This window comes from Lagenorhynchus albirostris, chromosome 18 (genome assembly GCF_949774975.1).
Source record: "Lagenorhynchus albirostris chromosome 18, mLagAlb1.1, whole genome shotgun sequence".
Taxonomy (NCBI): Eukaryota; Metazoa; Chordata; class Mammalia; order Artiodactyla; family Delphinidae; genus Lagenorhynchus; species Lagenorhynchus albirostris.
This window is the reverse complement of record NC_083112.1, coordinates 16,206,313-16,228,471: the sequence shown is the minus strand read 5'-3', so window position 1 is coordinate 16,228,471 and position 22,159 is coordinate 16,206,313. Positions and strand designations below refer to the sequence as shown.

General features: G+C 38.2%; 1 protein-coding gene across 6 annotated transcripts in view; it reads right to left on the bottom strand.

Moving 5' to 3' along the window:
• INTS6 (integrator complex subunit 6) overlaps positions 1–19,916 on the bottom strand; it is a 109,910-nt gene extending 89,994 nt beyond the window's left edge. For 3 of the 6 annotated variants that reach the window (XR_009536729.1, XM_060128995.1, XM_060128994.1), the window contains exons 1-3: positions 19,312–19,916; positions 18,858–18,935; positions 17,898–18,047 (exon numbers count right to left, since the gene is read on the bottom strand). Coding sequence is in view for 4 of the 6 variants with exons in the window: in XM_060128995.1 (XP_059984978.1) it covers positions 17,898–18,047; positions 18,858–18,935; positions 19,312–19,422 (339 nt within the window). In the remaining 2 variants the exon portion in view is untranslated. Of the gene's footprint in view, positions 1–12,829; positions 12,849–17,897; positions 18,048–18,480; positions 18,593–18,857; positions 18,936–19,311 lie in introns of those variants that run through there. The other 3 variants (XM_060128996.1, XM_060128997.1, XM_060128998.1) reach the window with 3 other exon arrangements.
• Positions 19,917–22,159: the final 2,243 nt, after the last annotated feature.

Genomic DNA, 22,159 nt, shown 5'->3' with positions numbered 1-22,159 from the left:
CACAGCCAAAACTAAACAAAAATTTTTTTTAATTAGAATAATGATTTAACAAACGTAATTTATACACAAAAGGAGGGGTTTTTTTCTTCAGGGAAAAGTTATCCCAACCTCTATATAAAGCTGATTGTCTTAACATTTATCTAAGCATAAATTTTTAAATCACTTGCAGCAAGTGAGCAGACCATGTTGCGCCATGAAGCTTCTCATGTATAGTTTTAGGCTGCTCTTCCTCTGCCTTTGGTAGTACACTTACTCTTGGCAGAAGTGCATAAGTAACTGGCATCTTTCTCTGACATTCTCTTTTATCCAGCAAACTAAAATACATTTTGGTTGTCTGCCAGTATCACAAGATTATTTTTTTTCACGTTTTACAAAAAATAATTTAACATTTCAAAAGTCTAAAGTTATGATTTAATCAGTGTAATATAATGTTTTTAGCTATTCAGGGCCAAGCCTCTGAAGTTTAATAATTCTCAAATCTTTATATTTAAAAGTCACTACTTTACATTTTTATTCTTAATAAGTTTGTTTACAAAGTCACTCAATTTGGGGACAGTTCATATTAGAATTTGCCTCAAAATTCACCTTGGTCATAAAGCTAGACTTTATCTTAGTTAAGAGTTGAAAAGAAAAAAAAAAAAAATTTAAGCTCTGCTACAACAAAGGCAGCCAGTAGAGGGACTAAAAGTTTACTTTTGCCATTAGCAAAACTAAACTCATATGTTTTACTCGCACTGGTTTTTGGCATAAAGAAATCTAGACATGTAACAAAAACTACAGTGCAAAGTATAATACTCTACCTCTAGAGATATTTACTAATGGAAATCTTGTCATTTAGAAAATTTGGTTTTAATATTGGTCAAAAGTCTCAGGTAAAAGAGTTTTGTTAAAGACAAATACAAAAACTTTTACTTCACATAAGTTCTCTCAATAATTTAACAGTATTCTGATGTTAAATGAATTAAGGCATAAAATCTCAATAAGACAATTTAAAGAATATAATTAAAGTAAGTAGGTCTTATCCACTAAAACCTATTTCATTTTTGCAAAGAAAATGCTTTTGAAAATGTTAAAACAAGTTATTTAGCAAAAATAGTTTTGAAAACATAGAATCAAGGCTAATTTACCTTCAAATATAAACTAACCTGGTTCTCAGAATCAGCAGTTTTAGTTTTACCCAAGAAATTTAAAATGTTGGGGGATGAGGCACAGGAATTTTACTGTACCCTTAAACATGTCTTTATTATCTTCTGAAGCAAAAGGAAGGCAGCCCTGAGCATTCAGCAGACCTTTTAGTGGCTACCTCTGCTGCAGGACCAAAGGCCTCAAGTTTTCTTTCCGTGCCACCATGCTCCACCATGATTATCACTGCTTTAAACAAATCCCAGAAAGACAGCCAAGTGCCTGTCTATGCTACACTTTTCCCAGGGCAGGGAAAATGTACACCAAAGATCCACTCTCTGGCTCGCTCCTGTGACAGCATCTTCGGCTAACCCACATCTATTACCGGCTAGCTATTTTGCTATGTGCCAGGAAAGATATGGCCAACAGAAATCAACCAAAAAGATGTTAAGATGTATACCATGATACGTCCAGGCTCAAAGTATATTACCTAGCAGAAAATCAAAAACTTCCAGAAATAGCACGTGCTTTTTTTCAATCTAAAACTTCCTTTTCGGGCTTTCCTGGTGGCACAGTGGTTGAGAGTCCACCTGCCAATGCAGGGGACACGGGTTCGTGCCCCGGTCCGGGGAGATCCCACATGCTGCGGAGTGGCTGGGCCCGTGAGCCATGCCCGCTGAGCCTGCGCGTCCGGAGCCTGTGCTCCGCAACGGGAGAGGCCACAACAGTGAGAGGCCCGTGTACCACAAAAAAAAAGAAAAAAAAAACTTCCTTTTCAAGTAAATTACAGTGACAACAAGCAAAAATGTAAGGAAATGGAAAGGGCAGCCCTGAGAAATAAGTACTACATCACTAAAGGTTCTCATGCATATACGGGACAAGTACCTAGCAGGCTTGCTGCTAAAAATTTTGTAAGTTAAGTTCAAGACTAGAGCTTTAGCTTCCCTTTATTTACATCACTGTAAAATCTATATAAACACTGAAAATATGAAAAGAGTCCTGCATTATCTACCTTATTTTTCTCTATTACCATAGATAATAAAGAGGTAACAATATATGTTCTAAAATATGATAAACCAGCTCATATTCATTTAGAAACTTTTTCTGACACTTCCCTTTATAATTTGTCAAAAATCAGATTCTATAAAAAAATATAATACAGAAACATCAATATTAAACATATTCTTCTACTTTAAGCTTATTTCTAAAAGTATTAGATTGCAATTCACATCCAAAGCCTTATTAGTCATAATACTAATAAACACTTCTACAACTATACAGAATTGAGAAAATAGGCTTTTAATACATACTTTGCAACACAAGTCAACCAGAATAACATTCTTTAGTTCAGTATTGCTCAAACTTCAGACATTTGAATACCACAACCAGAATTTTTTCAATATCTACTTATTACCTGCACTAATATTTACATTCTTAATATTTTTCTTTACATCAGTTCCTTTTTTTATTTTAGCCTCAAACTCTAGCAATAAGACCTATGAAATCATAGTTTTGATGTGCAAGTTATATTTTCTATTCAATAACTCACTGTCATTAATATTGTTTAGCTTTTTTTTAAAAAGGGTGGGGGGTTCATTATATTACAGGGATGAATGCACAACTCGTTAATTACACATTCCAAACAAAATATAATTATTATTTAAGTCAGTAAAGGCCCAACAGGCTTACATTAAAATCAATATTCCAAGGCCAGATTTACAAGTTTTATGTTTGTTTTCAAATTCAGCAAGATTACTTTTAGAGTCAAGATCCCAAGTGGTGTGGCATAAATAAGTCTTTTGATGTAAAAACTCAGATATTCATCTTAAGAAATTAGTGCTTTGGGTGGTGGTGTGATGAACTGGGAGATTGGGATTGACATATATACACTAATATGTATAAAATGGATAACTAATAAGAACCTGCTGTATAAATAAATAAATAAAATTCAAAAAAAAGTTTTTGCTAAAAAAGCAAAAAAAAAAATCACTGCTTTTAAAATACCTTCAACTACATACAAAAGATTTCTGAAGGATACACACTATAAACTGATTAATCATGGTTGCCTCTGAAGAACTGAAGTGAGCAACTGTATAATTTTCTCTAATGCTTTAACTTTTTAACCACGTGCATTTATTACATATTCAAAACAAGTACTCTTCAAAATTAAAATGTGCATAGTATCCAAAAATAAAACTTAAAAAAAAAATCTCCTAGTGTATAGAAACCTAGTACTTAGAATACATTAAAGTATAAACTAAAGAAAAACATGTTAAAATTCCCCATTAAAAGAAATATATTTTTAGTTTCAAGTAATGCCATTATACAATTGTGTACCAATACAGTTCCTTTATCTATTTAATTCCTTATTTTTTAAAAAATAGCATTAGGGTTTCCCTGGTGGCGCAGTGGTTGAGAGTCCGCCTGCCGATGCAGCGGACACGGGTTTGTGCCCCGGTCCGGGAGGATCCCACGTGCCGCGGAGCGGCTGGGCCCGTGAGCCATGGCCGCTGAGCCTGCGCGTCCGGAGCCTGTGCTCCGCAAAGGGAGAGGGCACAACAGTGACAGGCCCGCGTACCGCAAAAAAAAAAAAAATAGCATTAGAAACAGATGGAATAATAAGACTTGAACAAAAGTAGGAGGGAATCTCATATATTTATTTTAACATAATGAGTAAGGAGCAATATCCTAGGATTTGATTTAAATAATAAACTAAATATAGCTGATCCTTGAACGCAAGGGGTTGAGGGGCGCTGACCCTTGCACAGTCAAAAATACACATATAACTTTATAGTCGGACCTTCATATCTGTGATTCCGCAACCTCAGATTCAACCAGCCCCCGACTGTGTAGTACTGTAGTATGCAAGAAAAAATTCCACATGTAAGTGTCATTCAAGGGTCAACTGTAGTAGTAATGTAAAAAATATTCACTGTTAAGAACTGAAGAATTACTAGCTTGACTTTGTGAAAAAGATGAATGTTAAACTCAATGACTGATAAGACTAACAATGAGTACATCAAAGGAAAGTAATATAAATTAAATATATTTAAATATTTAAATAATTTCACAGAATTTTGAGTTTTACATCTGAACTGGAGTCTAAAATTTGGATAAGATTACTCTAACAAATAAATACTTGGTTTTGGCATTATTTAATACATAGTAGCAGGTAAACAGTGTTTATACTGGCATAAAAAGAGTAATGAGGGTGTAAGAAATATAATTTTACTTAAGAAATACTAACATTCTGGATAAAGAACCTAATACATCCATTATACTAAATGGATTATGTGGTATTAACTTAATTCCAGCAAAGCATATAATAATAAACATGTTAGGGAATTCCCTGGCAGTCCAATGGTTAGGGCTCTGTGCTCTCACCAACGAGGGCCCAGGTTTGATCCCTTGTCAGGCAACTAAGATCCCACAAGCTGCGCAACACAGCCAAAAAAATAAAATAATTAAAAAAAAAACATGTTAGAACCATAACAGAAAAAGTAAAAAAATAAAAGCCAAGATGAAAACACACTTTCAAAGATAGGTAAAGTTATACAGCAATAATGCTGCAAATTAATTTAACCTCAAAAAAAAAAAACTCATACAGATCTGCCTATGCTATCAAAAATAATCATCTCCTTGGGTTGTTGACTACACCAAACCTACAGATATTACTTTTGCAAAAGTCTGATTAAATCACATCTTTAACCATTATCATTACTTCCTTCTAAACATCCACACTATGAATATGCTCTCAAAAGGATCATTCACACATACCACAGCTATCCTACAAAAAAGATGGAATTCAACCACAGCATTCTACCTAAGTATCTTTAAGACTACTACTGAAAATGAAGAACTGCCTAATAAATACTGCATATCAGTAAAGTTAGCGATAAAGTATTAAACTTCATAAAGGAAAATAATTCATGATAAGCACTTGGAAAAACTAATAGTCTATTATTTCCCATATGCTATGGCTTAAGGTCAACCTCAAAATAAGTTAATTGGATAAATCAAAATGCGAGATTAGGTTTTAAGGGGCCCTGCTTTGTAAAAAAATATATATATATAATATATGGAATTTTCGTTTTCTAGGAAAGAATTTGTGGTAACCCAATTTCAGTAAGTTTTTTTAGGAGGAAATATTTAAATTTCTCCAAATCCATTATACAGGTATATGAACTTGAGTAAAGAGTTTCTAGAAATTCATTCTTGCTAAATTCTGATTCAAACATTTACTGATGCTCATGCTAAGCACCTTCCCAAGTGTTTATAGATTTAAATTTTTCCAAATAGATGACACATTTGGGAAACAAAAAACTAACCACATAATATTTGGGTTCTACTGTTAAAAACAAATTTTTGCAAGCCTTCCTATCTATACATACAAATCCACCAAGGTTTTAAGTTAGAAATGAACCTCATGAAAAAGCAGATGTCACATATGGATGGGTGGGTGCCTGCACAGGTCGCTACATGTTTTTGATTGATACTATAGCTCACTGAAATGGAAGCTCTAAGAACATGACAAGATAACTCTTTTTTAGATTAGGATTTACATTAAATATAATCTTGTTTGGGATTAGATATTATCCCTTCTTGATTAACAATAAAATTTAGATGTAAAGATCTCTTAACTCTTTCTACTATTTGATTTAGGCCCAATTTTCTGAATGCAATTACTTGGGTATTCCTTCTAACTTACTGGTTTGAGAAATGGGATTGACAATTTAAAATGTACAACAAAAATTCAAAATTCTACATTAGTTATTACCTTCCAAAGTACATAAATGATCAGGAACCATCACAACTCAAGCATTACATCAGAGGCTACAAAAACATCACTTTGCTTATTCCTAATAATCCAAAAGTACTATTATTTGTCATTATCTTAGGGACCCAGGCTTTGTAACATCATCCACTGTGGTTTGCAGTCTAACCTTTCACAGAGAACTGCATACTCAATCATCTTCAATTTCTGTGATTAAAAATAATCAATTGTTTTTAATCCTTTCAGAATAGTTGTTTGGATGCTTCCAGTGTCTGCACTCCAGAATAAGCAGACTTTGTTGATGTTTCCTAATATCTAACTAGGTTCACCAGCTTGAAGACAAAGTGAGAGTTTTCCTTCAACATGCCAGCATCAATCCTGTCAATGACTAGTTACAAATTACATTACCTAATAAGCTAATGCTACAATTACTTTTTCTCACATACTCAGAACTGTTTTCCTTTCTATAATAAAGTTTTTTAGATGATATAATCCTCCCAAGGACCTTCACATGTTCCCCAGCTTCTCTGAGCAAAACTAATAGATGGAAAATGTTAAAACGTCATTTCCTTTTAAGGCAAAGATAAAAAAGGCAAGCGTATGTAGGACCTAGAATAAGTTTTGCTAAGTCATCACTAGGCTGATAAATTGGTCCTCTGATTAAAACTAATCCTCTTAATTATAAGATTTTTAAGTTAAAATACTTTTGAGGTACAACTATCTCTCAATATACCAATAATCAAATTTCAAATCACATAGGCCCTAAAAGAGAAATATCATCACATAAAATAATCCTTCCTAGGGTCATCCTATTATGTTCTTTTCCCACATAAATCTACATTACAAACAATAAAATGGATCACACCTTTTACATTTGACCTTTCTTCTGCACAATGACATCCTCCACCCCATCCTAATCATCAGCAACCTGAATTCTAAAATATACTGTTACAAGGCCCTAAAAATGGGCCAAGATCTAAATTTCCTCAAAGAAGCTTGAAACCTTTCTTGCTTTGAAAATCAAAAACATGTTTGTTTGTTTGAAGTACTAACTGTTATTAAACCATTTCTGAATAAGAATTAGAGATGTGGGGGAAAAGACTTTTGTAACTCCAAGGGGAAAGTATTTTTGGAGTAATCTACAGAGCTTCATTTCAAAGCCAAAAACCATTATGTTCCCTATGGCAAGAAAATTTACTTTAGCTGAAACTGCTGGACAGCTAATTCTAGCTTCTTGTGATGTATACATATTGGGTCATGAAAAAACTTTTGTTTTTTCTCAAAGGTTTCAGATTATAAACCTTTTCCAAGCAGGCACTTTGCTAGATGATTAACAAAATTATTTCCAGGGCTTCCCTGGTGGCGCAGTGATTGAGAGTCCGCCTGCCGATGCAGGGGACACGGGTTCGTGCTGCGGAGCGGCTGGGCCCGTGAGCCATGGCCGCTGAGCCTGCACGTCCGGAGCCTGTGCTCCCCGGTGGGAGAGGCCACAACAGTGAGAGGCCCGCGTACCGCAAAAAAAAAAAAAAAAAAAAATTATTTCCAATCCTTAAAAACTTTTTCAAGATTGGTATTACCACCATTTTGTGGATGAGAAATTTGAGGCTCAGTGAGGTTAAGGGACTTGTCAGTCAATACAACATAAGCTAGTAGCCCCAGAGCCAGGCAAGCCAGTTCTAATGAAGCAGTTCTTTCCCTATCACCACAATTCTTGTTCTTTTAAAAAGCTGGATAAAATACTCTACCCACAATTCCAATTTTTAAAATTTAAATAAAAGGAAATTCACAAAAATGGTAATACATGTATTACAATAACAAATTATACCATATATCACTCAATTTTTACCACAATCCTGCAAGATAGATTATTTCATTTTATTTTCCTAATGGGGAAACTGAGGCTGAGAGAGATTACATGACTTGCCAGGAACCCATGGGTGGACTAGGAATTCATAGAGCCAAACAGATTTTTCTGAATCTTAACAACAATGCTTAGAGATTTTCAAAAGTATCTTACGTCAAAGGAAACTAATTGATAGTTAACTAGTTACAAAGCTGTCCAGGTAAAAACTTATAATTATAGCAGTAATCCTGGCACACTACATGGGAAAAGTCAACTAATTAACGGACTAGGTTAATAGTCCTGTATTAACTACAACAGAAACGTTAAACTATGAATATGAAATCAAACAGTATGTGTGTGTGTGTGTGTGTGTGTGTGTGTGTATATACACACACACACATACATATTAGCATCCAGGCCTTAAATTAAGAATGGTATAAAATCCTGGCAACTATCCCCCATGTTCACACTTTTTTTTTTTTTTTCAAGGAGTTGGGAGGGAGGAGGGAGTGGGAAGAAAATCCAACTGAATGTAAAAAACTGTATTTTAACAGGTGTTACAAGAAAAGCTAAGTGTAACACAATGACAAAATGAAACGCCTGCTTTTCACAGAGGAACTGAAAGGACACACATTTCATTGGAGAGTTACTGATACACCCCCACCCAGAGGGACTCAGATCTACTGGCTATACCTTCCAGTAAAATTTGCTCTTAAATAAAATACAAATTACTAATAAAATCTGCATGACTGTTTCATAACCAATTGCTCTCTTTTGAAATTTTTCATAATGTGAAGAAATTCAGCATTTTAACTTTTCTGGGCCTTACTTTCTACATTAATACAATGAGGAAGATGGAATCTAACATCACTTTCAATTATAAAGCTCTGGGAAACAATAACCATAATAATATTTACAAAAAATCTACTGAAAAGTTCTGTCAGTAGATGCAAAAAGTTCAATTTTTTTTCCAAGAGTGTATTTAAAATTTTACTAAGCTTCATAATTAGAATATGTATATTTAAGGTATATCTCAACAGAAAAGGTTGGGGGGAAAGAAGAGGGATCAGGCAATAAAGACAAACAAAAACAAAACCCAAAAGACTCAGTACTTTATGGTTTCGGACCATGCTTAAATTAAACAGATTAATAATAGGGCTAAATGAAAATTAAGTTTGTATAAAGAAATTACTTATTTTAAATTTAAATTTAAAATTACTTATTTTAAATTTAAATTTAAAATTACTTATTTTAAATTTAAATTTAAAATTACTTATTTTAAATTTAAATTTAAAATTACTTATTTTAAATTTAAATTTAAAATTACTTATTTTAAAATGAAAGGAAACAGGGAATTCCCTGGCAGTTCAGTGGTTAGGACTCTGCATTTTCACTGCCAAGGGCCTGGGTTCAGTATCTGGTCGGGGAACTAAGATCCCGCAAGCCAAGTGCCCCAGTCAAAAAAACAAAAACAAAATAAGAATTAAAAAATAAAATAAAATAAAATGAAAGAAAACAGGGCTGGTATACGTGAGCACTGACCAACCAAAGAAAAGAAACCCACCAAGACGATTTTACTTATAAGAGTATAAATTTGAGTGAAGGATTATGATGACTAAAAATAATTTTAAATATTTAGGAAAATTTCAAGTTATAAAATATTATATGATCTCCTTGGAGAAATCCATAACACAAACATGGCTGAACAATACTTTTAGCTAATTCTGACCATAAATGACCTTAAATCAATTGAAAATAAATGAATAAGTGAAATTCTTTCATTCAAATATTTGTTCCTGGCTTTTTAATTTTCAGCTGTACAGTTTAATACATAATTATTGACATTCTTCTGCATAAAGGGAAAATAAAAATTTCTTTGAAGAAATGGAACGTGTTATTTACCTTTTATACTTCTGATTTATTTTCAATAATTTCTAATTAAGAATGCAATTGATGTCTTCAGGATATTCTTTTTCACTCTCTTTTTAAAAAAACACACAGGGTGGTTTTTTGATCCTTTAGAAAACAGATTTAGAGTATAAAATTATGAAGATAAATTATAGCAAGTATTTTCAAAGAAAATAAAACCTGGGTCTTGAAATTTGTCATTTAAATTACCATCTTTAAAACTAATGCTCACAGATGACACAATACTATACATACAGAATCCTAAAGATGCTACCAGAAAACTACTAGAGCTAATCAATGAATTTGGTAGAGTAGCAGGATACAAAATTAATGCACAGAAATCTCCTGCATTCCTATACACTAATGATGAAAAACCTGAAAGAGAAATTAAGGAAACACTCCCATTTACCACTGCAACAAAAAGAATAAAATACCTAGGAATAAACCTACCTAAGGAGACAAAAGACCTCTACGCAGAAAACTATAAGACACTGATGAAAGAAATTAAAGATGATACAAACAGATGGAGAGATATACCATGTTACTGGATTGGAAGAATCAACACTGCGAAAATGACTATACTACCCAAACCAATCTACAGATTCAATGCAATCCCTATCAACTACCAATGGCATTTTTCACAGAACTAGAACAAAAAATTGTACAATGTATATGGAAACACAAAAGGCCCCGAATAGCCAAAGCAATCTTGAGAAAGAAAAATGGAGCTGGAGGAATCAGACTCCCTGACTTCAGACAGAGCTACAGTAATCAAGACAGTATGGTACTGGCACAAAAACAGAAAGATAGATCAATGGAACAGGATAGAAAGCCCAGAGGTAAACCCACGCACATATGATCACCTTATTTTTGATAAAGGAGGCAAGAATAATACAATGGAGAAAAGACAGCATCTTCAAAGTGATGCTGGGAAAACTGGACAGCTACATGTAAAAGAATGAAGTTAGAACACTCCCTAACACCATACACAAAAATAAACTCAAAATGGATTAAAGATCTAAATATAAGGCCAAACACTATAAAGCTATAAAACATAGGCAGAACACTCTATGACACAAATCACGGCAAGATCCTTTTTGACCCACCTCCTAGAGAAAGGGAAATAAAAACAAAAATAAACAAATGGGACCTAATGAAACTTAAAAGCTTTTGCACAGCAAAGGAAAACATAAACAAGACGAAAAGACAACCCTCAGAATGCGAGAAAATATTTGCAGATGAAGCAACTGACAAAGGATTAATCTCCAAAATTTACAAGCAGCTCAGTATCAAAAAAACAAACCCAATCCAAAAATGGGCAGAAGACCTAAATAGACATTTCTCCAAAGAAGATATACAGATTGCCAACAAACACAGGAAAGAAGGCTCAACATCACTAATCATTAGAAAAATGCAAATCAAAACTACTATGAGGTATCAGCTCACACCAGTCAGAATGGCCATCATCAAAAAATCTACGAACAATAATAAATGCTGGAGAGGGTGTGAAGAAAAGGGAACCCCCTTGCACTGCTGGTGGGAATGTAAACTGATACAGCCACTATGGAGAACAGTGTGGAAGGTTCCTTAAAAAATTAAAAGTAGAACTACCACACAACCCAGCAATCCCACTACTGGGAATATACCCTGAGAAAACCATAATTCAAAAAGAGTCATGTACCACAATGTTCACTGCAGCTCTATTTACAATAGCCAGGACATGGAAGCAACCTAAGTGTCCATCAACAGATGAATGGATAAAGAAGATGTGGCACATATATACAATGGAATATTACTCAGCCATAAAAAGAAATGAAACTGAGTTATCTGTAGTGAGGTGGATGGACCTAGAATCTGTCATACAGAGTGAAGTAAGTCAGAAAGAGATGGTAACATATATGGAATCAATAAAAAAAAAAAGGTCCTGAAGAACCTAAGGGCAGGACACGAATAATAAAGACACAGACGTAGAGAATGGACTTGAGGACAAGGGGAGGGGGAAGGGTAAGCTGGGACGAAGTGAGAGAGTGGTATGGACATATATACACTACCAAATGTAAAACAGATAGCTAGTGGGAAGCAGCCGCATAGCACCAGGGAGATGAGCTCAGTGCTATGTGACCACCTAAGAGGGATGGGATAGGGAGGGTGGAAGGGAGATGCAGGAGGGAGGAGATATGGGGATATATGTATACGTATAGCTGATTCACTTCGTTATAAAGCAGAAACTAACACACCATTGTAAAGCAATTACACTCCAATAAAGATGTAAAAATAAATAAATAAATAATAAATTAAATTAATGCTCAATAGGAAATAAATCATAGCCATGTTATACTACTTTGAGCTCAGTCAAACCTTCTTATTAAAACATCCCTTGATCTACCTAATAGATGTGCTCCTCAAAAGTTCCTTGCATATTAAACTTGTGTAAATCTCATCTTAAATGCATAGGGGGAGCTCCCTGTTTGAAAGAATCCTAAAACATGTGCTTTTGTCTTCTAAGGGTTCCTTTTCTAACTTGTATTCCTATGAAAGAATGACTTTGACTTATCTGCTAATTGATATTCATCCAGTTTTCATTTAACATTGTTTTTTTAAAAATACCAGCCTTGTACTTTATCCCATGCTTATCAACTGCCACTAAGACAACTTTGATCAAGTTATATTTACCTTTCACACTGCTTCCCCAGGAAGCAATATAAAGCCCACCCCTGCGAAAAATATATATATACTTAATATGCTACTAACAGATTTCAAAGCATGTAATAAAAATCAGCTTTAAATATCACTAGATTTTTATAACTAATTTCAAATTCAAAGGTGAAAAATAAGAGAAAACCAGAAGTGAATAATCTATGGAGGGGAGAAAAAGTATGCTTTGTGTCTACTGAGCACTTCATAATTTTTAAATTACATTTTAATATACCATCCCATTTCAGACTCTCATCGATTCTCTAAGGGTATTAATGGCTTCATTACTGGCAATTTGGGAAACAAAGAAGCAGAGGCACAGGGCAGTAAAGTGACTGCTCAATGTGTCATAGTAATTCAATGTCAAGGTCAGAACTGGAATGCAATTTTCACATTCCTAGCCATTGCTCTTCTTTTACACAATTAAAGATGGAGATAAAACATTTAAGCAAGTTTGACTATAGAGTCCCCTATCCATCAATAATTACCGAAAATAATTTCAGAAGCCTTAAGTTCAGGCACTTGCCAAGACCTTTCAAAGGGAAAAGGACAGTCTCTTCAACAAATGGTGTTGGAAATACTGGATGTCCACATGCAAAAGAATGAAGCTTACTTCATTCTACACCATATACCAAAATTAACTCAAAATGGATTAAAGACGTAAATGTAAGACATAAAGCTAAAACTCCTGAAAGAAAATATAGGGGGAAAGCGTCAATACATAGGACTTGGCAATGATTTCTTGGATATAACACTAAAAGCAAAGGCAGCAAAATAAAAAAGATATATTGGAATACATCAAAAATTTAAACTTCTGTAAAAAGGACAATCAACAGAGTGAAAAGGCAGACCATGGAATGGGAGAAAAATCTGCAAATTGCACATCTGATAAGGGGTTAATATCCAAAATATTTAAAGAACTCCTACCAACAACGGAAAAAAATAACAAAAAATAAGCAAAGGTCTTGGATGTTTCTCCAAAGCCAGTATACAAAAGTCCACCCAGCATATGAAGAGATGTACAATATAAATAATAACTAGGTAAATGCAAATAAACCAATGAGATATCACTTCAAATCCATTAGGATGGGTAATATTAGAAAAAAGGAAAATAGTGTTATCAAGGATGTGCAGAAATTAAAATTCTTGTGTATTATTGGTGGGAATATAAAATAGTGCAAACTTTATGGAGAACAATATGGCATTTCCTTAAATTTTTTTAAATAGAATTACCATACAATCTAGCAATTCCACTTCAGGGTATATATCCAAAAGAGCTGAAAGCAGGATCTCAAGAGACATTTACCCCATGTTCATAGCAGCATTATTCACAACAGCCAGGAGGTGGAAGCAGCCAAAGTGTCCAACAACAGATTAATGGGTAGGCAAAATGTGGTATATGCAAAAAAATTTTTTAAATGTGGTATACACGTACAATGGAATATTATTTTAGCCATAAAAAGAAATGAAATCCCAACACATGCTACATGTATGAACCTTGAGGACATTATGCTAAGTAAAATAAGCCAGTCACAAAAAGACAAATACTGTATGATTCCATTTATAGGTGGCATCTCTAGAGTAGTCAAATTCATAGGAACAGAAAGTAGAATGGTGCCGTTCTTTGATTGCCAGGGGCTGGGGTTAGGGGGAAATGAGGAGTTATTGTTTTGAAAGGACTTTCAGTTTTGAAAGATGAAAATGTTCTGGAAATTGGTTGCACAATAATGTGAATATACTTAACACTACTGAACTGTACATTTAAAAATGGTTAGGATGGTAAATTTGATGTTATGTGTTTTTTACCACAATTTAAAAATTAGAAAAAAAAGTTCAGAGACTTAAAAAATGTCTCCAGTTCATATTCAGCACAGAATGTTCAAGTATAATAATCTACTTTCTTTTGAAAAGATATCTATAGGTCAATAAATACCAAACTATTGTTTACATATTTCTTGATAGCCTAAAGGAAACCAAAAACCCAAATGGGAATCAAGTTTTCATTACTTCACCTACCAACATTAAAAGAGAAGCCTTTATTATGTACTACCTGAGAACTAAATGGGTACTGCTGCTTTGGTAAAGGGAAAAAAGCATTATTATTAGAAATCTACCTGAATTATCTGCTAAGTTCACAAATAGCTCTTTATGCTGAAGAATAAAACTGGCTAACATTATTCTCCCTAAGATTCATTCAATCTGATGGTGTCTAAAAGCCACCATTTTTCAATGAGGTAAACACTTGGAATAGAAAACCCTCAAAAAATTAAACACATATTATACTTCCTTTTATGGTATTACTCAAGGATTGTCTTCACCAAAGGCATACAGTAGTAGGTCAGGTACCATTCTAAGTCCTAGAACAACTGAATCAGTACTAGTACATTCAGTAGTAGGAGTGTGGAATCAGTCCAGTGACAAAAATGATGAACTGCAGGCCAGAGTAATATTTAGCAGCTAAACCTAACTGGAACCTAACTTAAAAAATAATAATAAACAATGTTGAAAACATTGACAGAAAATAGAACAACTTGGAAAAGTATGAAAAATAAACCGATCTACATAGGAAACTTTAATCAGACCTCTAAAACTTTATACATGTCCAAACTTTAGATATTAAGGCAGGTTCAAATTTTCAGTGGCTCTCAAAAGATCAGCATTATTTGAAACTCTGGTGAATACATGTGGAAAAAAAAATCTATCAAATTTAGCGGCAAGGATAAGCAATTTAATAAGTTGTTACTATAATTTATAAAGAAAAGACTGACTACATTGTTCCATGATTGTACAAGTATCAGCAAATGGTACTGATTATCCAAATTAAATATTTGTAAGGACTTCTATATGCAAGGAACTTGGTGAGATATCCAAAGTGCTTGAGAAAACATTCACCAAGAATCATTTTTTTCTCAGCTACTTTAACCTAACTGATGCCCTGCAAGTTCTTAGTATCCTAGCTAATATCTCAAAGAGGTTTTATTTGTAGGTATGCCAACTAAACTTATGCAATATAGATACAGATATTAAAAATACTCTTGGAATTGATTATGGAAACCACATATGTGCATGTATGTGGGTAGTGGGAACACGTGTGGAAATATCTATATAAATATACAGATACATATATATATATAAACCCCATTTAAGTGTTTAAGAAAAATTATTCCAAAACATATAAAGGTTTTTAGATGTTCTATAAAATCAATATGCCCTTTCATCTAGCTCACCTTTTCTCATTTCCTTCAACTACTGAGATTATATACAAGCATTAAGTACTGTGGGCTCTGAAGATCCTAATATAGAGCATGAAACGGGAAGTATTTACAAGAAACACTGAGGTTACAGAATACTGGTACTCCACAAAAAATAGGAGATAACCTTACGAAGAAAATACATGAACTATATTCAATATTAAATATTTGAGACATCCAAATTCTTGATAATTTATCCTTTTTTGAATACAAAATGTATATTTAAATCAGCAAGAAAAAAATCTTATGATGAAAAATGTCTTCTGGGAAGATGTTTTCTTCTAATTAATCATGAGAATCACAATCATTAGACTCAATCATTGTCAATTTTCATTTGGAAAATTGTGGCTTCCTTAGTTATTTTAATGCTAGTATCATTTTCATGTGCCAATTCAGGATATTACTCCTTGCATCCTTGCTTATTCATCAAAATAACTGAAAGGTGTAATCTCTCCCCTCTGTTGAATTAATAAATCTTAACATACAAAAACATCCTATCTCCAGGCTCTTCTCTTGGTCAAAGTGGTAAGAGCACAGCAGGACCACCTTCAACCTCAAACTTTTTGTGAGCTTTATAGACAAGAACTTAAGCATCCTCTGGTGGAAGATGGCAACTGGGAAAAGGAAAATACGGGTTTAAATTACAAATGTCCTCAGCCTCTCCATGACCATCAGTTTTTCTAAGGAAACACCTAAGCCATATTTTTAATAGGAGGTAGAAGGTAAACGTGTCTAAACGCCTTTCCCACTTATGAAATGTGATGCAGAAGATCAGGAAATTAGTAGTTCTGCTATACACTGACAACCTGACAACCAAATAATAACAGTTAGTATATCCAATAATAAGGAAATAAGGATAACTGAATAATGGCAAGTTTCATCTGTCTTTGAACTCAAAGTTTAGCTCAAAACCTTAAGCAATAAGACTGCACAGTGCTACAGATAACAAAGGAAAATGAAAGGGAAATAAATCCATTATTTTAAAGAAACAAACTAAAAAGTTCATGGCAAATCTGCCCAACTTACTAAAAGCTGAAAAATAAAGCAGCATGAAAGGGGAAATAGAAAAAGATTAATGTGTGAGAAAATACATGAAATACAATTCCGTAATTCCATAAAGATAGAAACAAAGTGACTCCAAGTTGCAACATATACTTTAAATGCAACAGAACTACATTCAATCATTTTCCAAAGCCAAAGATGTTCAGGCACTGAAAAGTTACCCTTAAAAAGTAAAGCATAAACATTTCTAAAACAAGGGAACAATTCTGCTTCTTTCTATATAAAGAAACCAAACGCTGTAGTTGTGGGAAGAATTTCCCTGAATTTTGTGAAACTCCTGAAAACTGTGGCTCATGGAACTTGGGAACAAGAACAAAATGTGTGCCTAAAAGTATCACTGTGGTAATAGTGCTTCGCACAACATAGGAACTGAACTCCTTGGATTTAATATTCCTTTGTTATGTGTAACATTACACATTCTTCAGTATCTTTTACTTCCCAGGCCAGTTATCTCAAGAAGTGTTATAATGGACCACCTTGCATTATCCCATAGTGAACCATCATGTGATTTAATGGTCTCGTCTCATCTTCAAAGAGATAACAGCAAGTGCAACAGAGGAACTGGGAGAGTTAAGGGAGAAAGGAAGGGTTCTTTCATATTTTCAAACAGCCTCTTTTCCAAGGGTTTGGAGTTTAAAAACAAAACTCTGGACCTGTCATTTAATTCAAGAATGGCTTCAGAATTCTTCCTGCATAGTGCCTTACTGGACACACCCCAAAAGCTGAGAAATCTTAATGTACTCAGCCAGTTAGTACACTACAATGAAAACCTTCTTACCTTTCAGAGCTATATAATATGGTTAAATTAAACCCTGATACAACAAATAGAATAATTTCCTCTAACATTTTAAGACCACTAATCAACTAGTGTCTGTCAGTCATTGCAAGAGTTGCACAATTGCCTGTGGACAGACTACCAGAGAAACTGAGTGTGGTGAGGCAGGATGTTTTCCCGTTTATTTCCTGAGTGAACTTCAAGGTTAAAACTAAATTTATGTCAACTTCATAGCAAAGAATTCAGATTCGAATTCTGAACACAAATACATTTTAAAAAAAGAAAAAAAAAATGAGGGCTATAAAACCATATACAGTGTGGTCATTGTTTCACTTTTGGATTATGTGCATACTGGATTTTAATCTGAAATGTTTTACACTTGTATTTCACATTATACAGTTTCGGGACTGGACTGTTTTTCCACAAAAAGAAAAATCAACTGTTTTTCCACCTTAATAGTCAACCTACCTGCCCATAGTTGTCTATGCCAGTTACTAATCTATTTAAATTTAATAAATCAAAAGCTGTCCTTAGGGATTGGCCAAGAGTCGTAAGTCCTTCAGCCTGAAGGTTTTTCAGTTCATTCATAAACGTTGCATGGTTTTCTTTCCATCCGGCCTGAAAAGAAAAACGTAAGAATTTTTTTTCATCTTTCAAAGCCATGTGCACACGGACGGCCGTTACAATCTGCCGTTCACCAAGGAGCTGCTTCACTTTGCTGCACGGTTTTGAGTAACGTGTCAATAACGCATCACTGCTGAGGAAACTCTCTTCCAAAGGAGGCCAAGAATAAACCTGCTGGCTCTACAGCTTTCGTCAGCTACCAGCCTTCGTACTTTATAACTTCCCGGGGAAGCGTACTCCCCAGCCTCATACCCAGAATTCGGGGATGCAAAGATACTGGTGGAAAGCAGAAGTGAGCGGGACTTGCGAAGTTCACCTAGCGCGCTGTCCCACCGGCCCGCGGCCCTCTCGGGGAGACTCCGCAGCCCCAGCCCCGCGGCCCCCGCCCCCCTCCCCGGCCTCGGGCCGGTTCCCCTTTAATGCAGACCCAGGCTCGGCGCTGCCGGGCCCGGCTGTCACTCGGGCTAACTTGAATAAATATCCCCCACAGTTCATTGCTGCCGCTCACGCCGCGGAGGGGAAATGTCGGCCATGTTGATCGCAGCGCCGCCGCCGCCGCCGCCGCCGCCGCCGCCGCCGCCGGGCCGGGCTGGGGAGGGGACGGCGGTGGCCCGGCGACTCCGCGCCGCGCCAGGACGCTCCGTAGCGGGGGAGGGGGTGGGAGCCCGCAGGGGAAAAGACCTCAGCGCCTGGAGCACAGCGGGTGGGGGAGGGGAGCATAATGAAGGGTGAATGGGGGGGCGGGGAGGGTGAGAGAGGAAGGAACAGGGAAGGGAAGGGAAGGGGGAGGGCGAGGGCTGTTACCTTGATAGCATAGGGCGGCTCTTCGAAAGTGACCAGCATATACCTGTCTCCTCTGCTGGCAGGGTCCCGGGCACGGAGCTGCGGGAGAGCGGGTGGGGAACGGGAGGAGGAACAGGGCGGGCGAGAGGGAAGCACAGAGGCGAGGTTACCAGGCGGAGAAGGGGCGCCCAGCGGCCCCGCCGCCCCCCACAGTACCGCACACGCCGCAGCCGCCCCACACACACAGATCGGCCCCCGCACACCGCCCGGGGCCGCAGCCCCGGCCCGGGCCGAGCCCGGCTTGCAGCGCCCGCCCGCCCGCCCGCGCGGTGGGGGAGGGGGTCCCCGAGCCCGGCAGCTCCCGCAGTCAGGTCCCCGACACCTCCGCCTCGCCGCCCCCGGCCGCCCTCCCCCCACCCCTGCCGCCCGCTGGCCGCCGGACCGGGGTCGCCGCCCGGGCTCGGTCAGTCGGTACCTTCATGAAGGTCTCTACCGCGCCTTTGGCCGTGTCCAGGTAGGTGGTGCCCAGATGGCTGCGCTGGTTCATAGAGGCAGACGTGTCTATCAGGAACAGTAAGATGGGCATAGTGCTGGCCGGGGACACCGGGGCCCGAGGTGGTGGAGAAAGAGGAGATGGTAGAGGTGGAGGCGCCGGTGGCGGCGGCGGCGACCGCCGCTACGCGGGGCGGGGGAGCGCGGCCCCCGGGAGGAAAACACGGTCTGGGTCTTTCCTCCGGCTGCGGGGAGTTTCTCCCCCGATAGTTGAGAGGAAACTCCCCAGACCCAGTCCTCCCAGTCGTACCCCCGCCTCCGCCTCCTCCTGCCTGCCTGCCCGCTGGGGCGGGCGCCCGGCCGTCTGTCTGTCGGTCCGTCCCCCCCGCCTCGGGGGTCCCGTCCCCGCTCCCGGCCCCTGTGTGTGTCCCAGCGGGAGACGGGCCTGGCTCCCAACCCCACCCCCGGTGCAGGGAGTGGGGACCTGGGAGCTGGCGAAGAGGGGAGTGGGCTGAGGGGAGATTGGCCCTGGGGCTGTTGGGAGAAGTTTCAGGGACTCCCTCCGCACCCCGGCGGTGTCACCACTTTCTCAGCCCCTCTCGCTACTGAAGCGCTTTTCTCTCTCACACTCCGGTTTTAACTCGGGCAGGGGCTGCAGAGGCTCCGCCCCCTGACACGTCCTCTAGCCACGTGATGCACCGCCCCGCTAATCTATTGGCTGATCCCTGGCCTCTTATTAGCATATTCAAACAGCTCAGGGGCGGGGGAAGCTTGGAGGCTGGCTCCGGGAACAGTTTTGGAGCACGCGCGGAGGCGGAGCGTCGGGTGCGCGCGAGAGCGAGCGCGAGGGGCGAGCAGGCGGGCCGGCAGACGCGGAGGCGGGCTCCGGGAAGGGGCGGGGACAGCCCGCGGAAGGACGGCGGTATGGGGGCGGGGGCCGCGGCCGTGAGTCTGCGCGTGAGGCCCGTCGGCCTCTCCTTGGCTGTTGGAGGTGATAGGGGTCGGAGGAAGGGAAATGGAGGCTGGCCTCAGCTCCTGTTTCGAGGTCGCTGTAGCGAACCCCTTCCCCAATGGGCGAGTGAGGAGGGGATGAGTAGAGTGATCCAACGCCCGGTTAGGAGTCGGGGCAGACCGGCGGTCATCCTCCGGATGAGGGCTCGGGGCCCGCGGTCGTCGGAGGAGGTTCCTTGGGCCTCGGAGGGCCGGCCCCAGCGCGGGCGGGCCCGGGGCGGGGGAAGGGAAGTGAGAGGTTGTTTATGACCAGGGACTAATCTTCTCCGCGAGTCACTCCGCTCCCGTAGGGGAGTGGGGGACGAGGGGCGATCCTCGTCCGCAGCCTCGCTCGGCCTTGGGCAGCGACCGAGGGTGAGGGCTGGACCTAGCCAGGAGCCCTCTCGTTGGAGGACCCACCAGAAAGGGAACAAACCCTTTTTTTCCGAACTCAGCCCTAAAAGGGCAGCGGGGGAAGACTCAAATATCGATAAACAGTTTATTGCCCCTTTTATACTCGGGGAAAAATAACCCGTCCTACCCAAAGAAATAACCTCTCACAAGCCATGTTTACTTAGGGCCACAGAATATCAATCTCAGAGCTAAAAGGGGCCTTAGAAAAGCAGCGTCCATTACTCTTGTTTTTAGATGAACAGACTGACTTGGCTTGCCCAGGTGACACATAGCATGGGTTCTCCATAGCCCTGCCAGTGCCCTTTCCTTGCACTCTATGCTGTCTCAGACTCGATCCAAATACTGCCTGAAGGCAGACGTTCTCGGATAAAACCAGCCCGTCATCAGGCTTGATGGCATAATGATTCCTCTCCTAAATTATGTCCGAGGAAAAGTTGCCTCAAATATACTAGTTGAAAACTTAAAGACGTTGCCTAAAATACAAGTTGAATGAGGGACATACGACCTGTATAAGACTGTGTAGAGATTTATAGGGCCTCTCCTATTGGCCTAGCATTTCGATTGTTTATCCTGAAATTCTTAATTATTTCCCTACTGGTCACTCAAAGAAGTTGTTCCTATTACCATTAACACAGAACAGACATGTTTTGTGGCACTTTTTTTAAATTTTGAATTTTATAACTCGGACTTTTCCTAATATTTAAGACAACCTCTGAATTTTTGTTAATTTATAGTAGGGCTATTCAGTAATATGGCGTTCTGTATGCGCCATAGAAGAGTAAAATACTTTTAAGAGATTTGGACTTCTAAAAGTGGAGTAGCGAGCTTACATCCAATATTTGCTTAGGACCAGTGGAGTTAAAAAATGGTTAAAATATTGTCCCTGCCTTCAAAGAGTTTGTGGTTTTTCTAGAAGAATATTGCCTACATATTATTAGCTACTACAGAGTAGAAAATGATTAGATACTAAATAATTCAGAAAAGAGAAAAATTTATTTCCCTAGGGTCATGAAAGAACAAATTTTCCAGGGTCAGTAGGTTTAAGCGGTGCCTTAAAGCAATGTTTCTCAAACTGGGATCCTAGACCCTGGAGATAAGAATTAGAGTTCTTTGATACTTTTAAGTTTTTTGTTTTCATTTTAATGACAATATACAAATTGTTTTATTAGTTATAAAGACAAATTTTTTCTTTCAAAGTGATAATTTGCAACTGAAAGATTTTCATAGAGTTGGTCTTCAGATTTCTCTATCAGTGCTTTCAAACTGTGTTCTGTGGACTCCTGCCTTTCAGAAAATGTATTTTCTAGGATCATAATTTCTTTTACGTTTCTCAGGTTTGAGAAACACTGCTTTAAAAGATCGGTAGGATTTGGGTATGTGGGTAAAGGAAAAGAAGCTGCTGGTGAAAACTCCTTCTAGACGTTGAA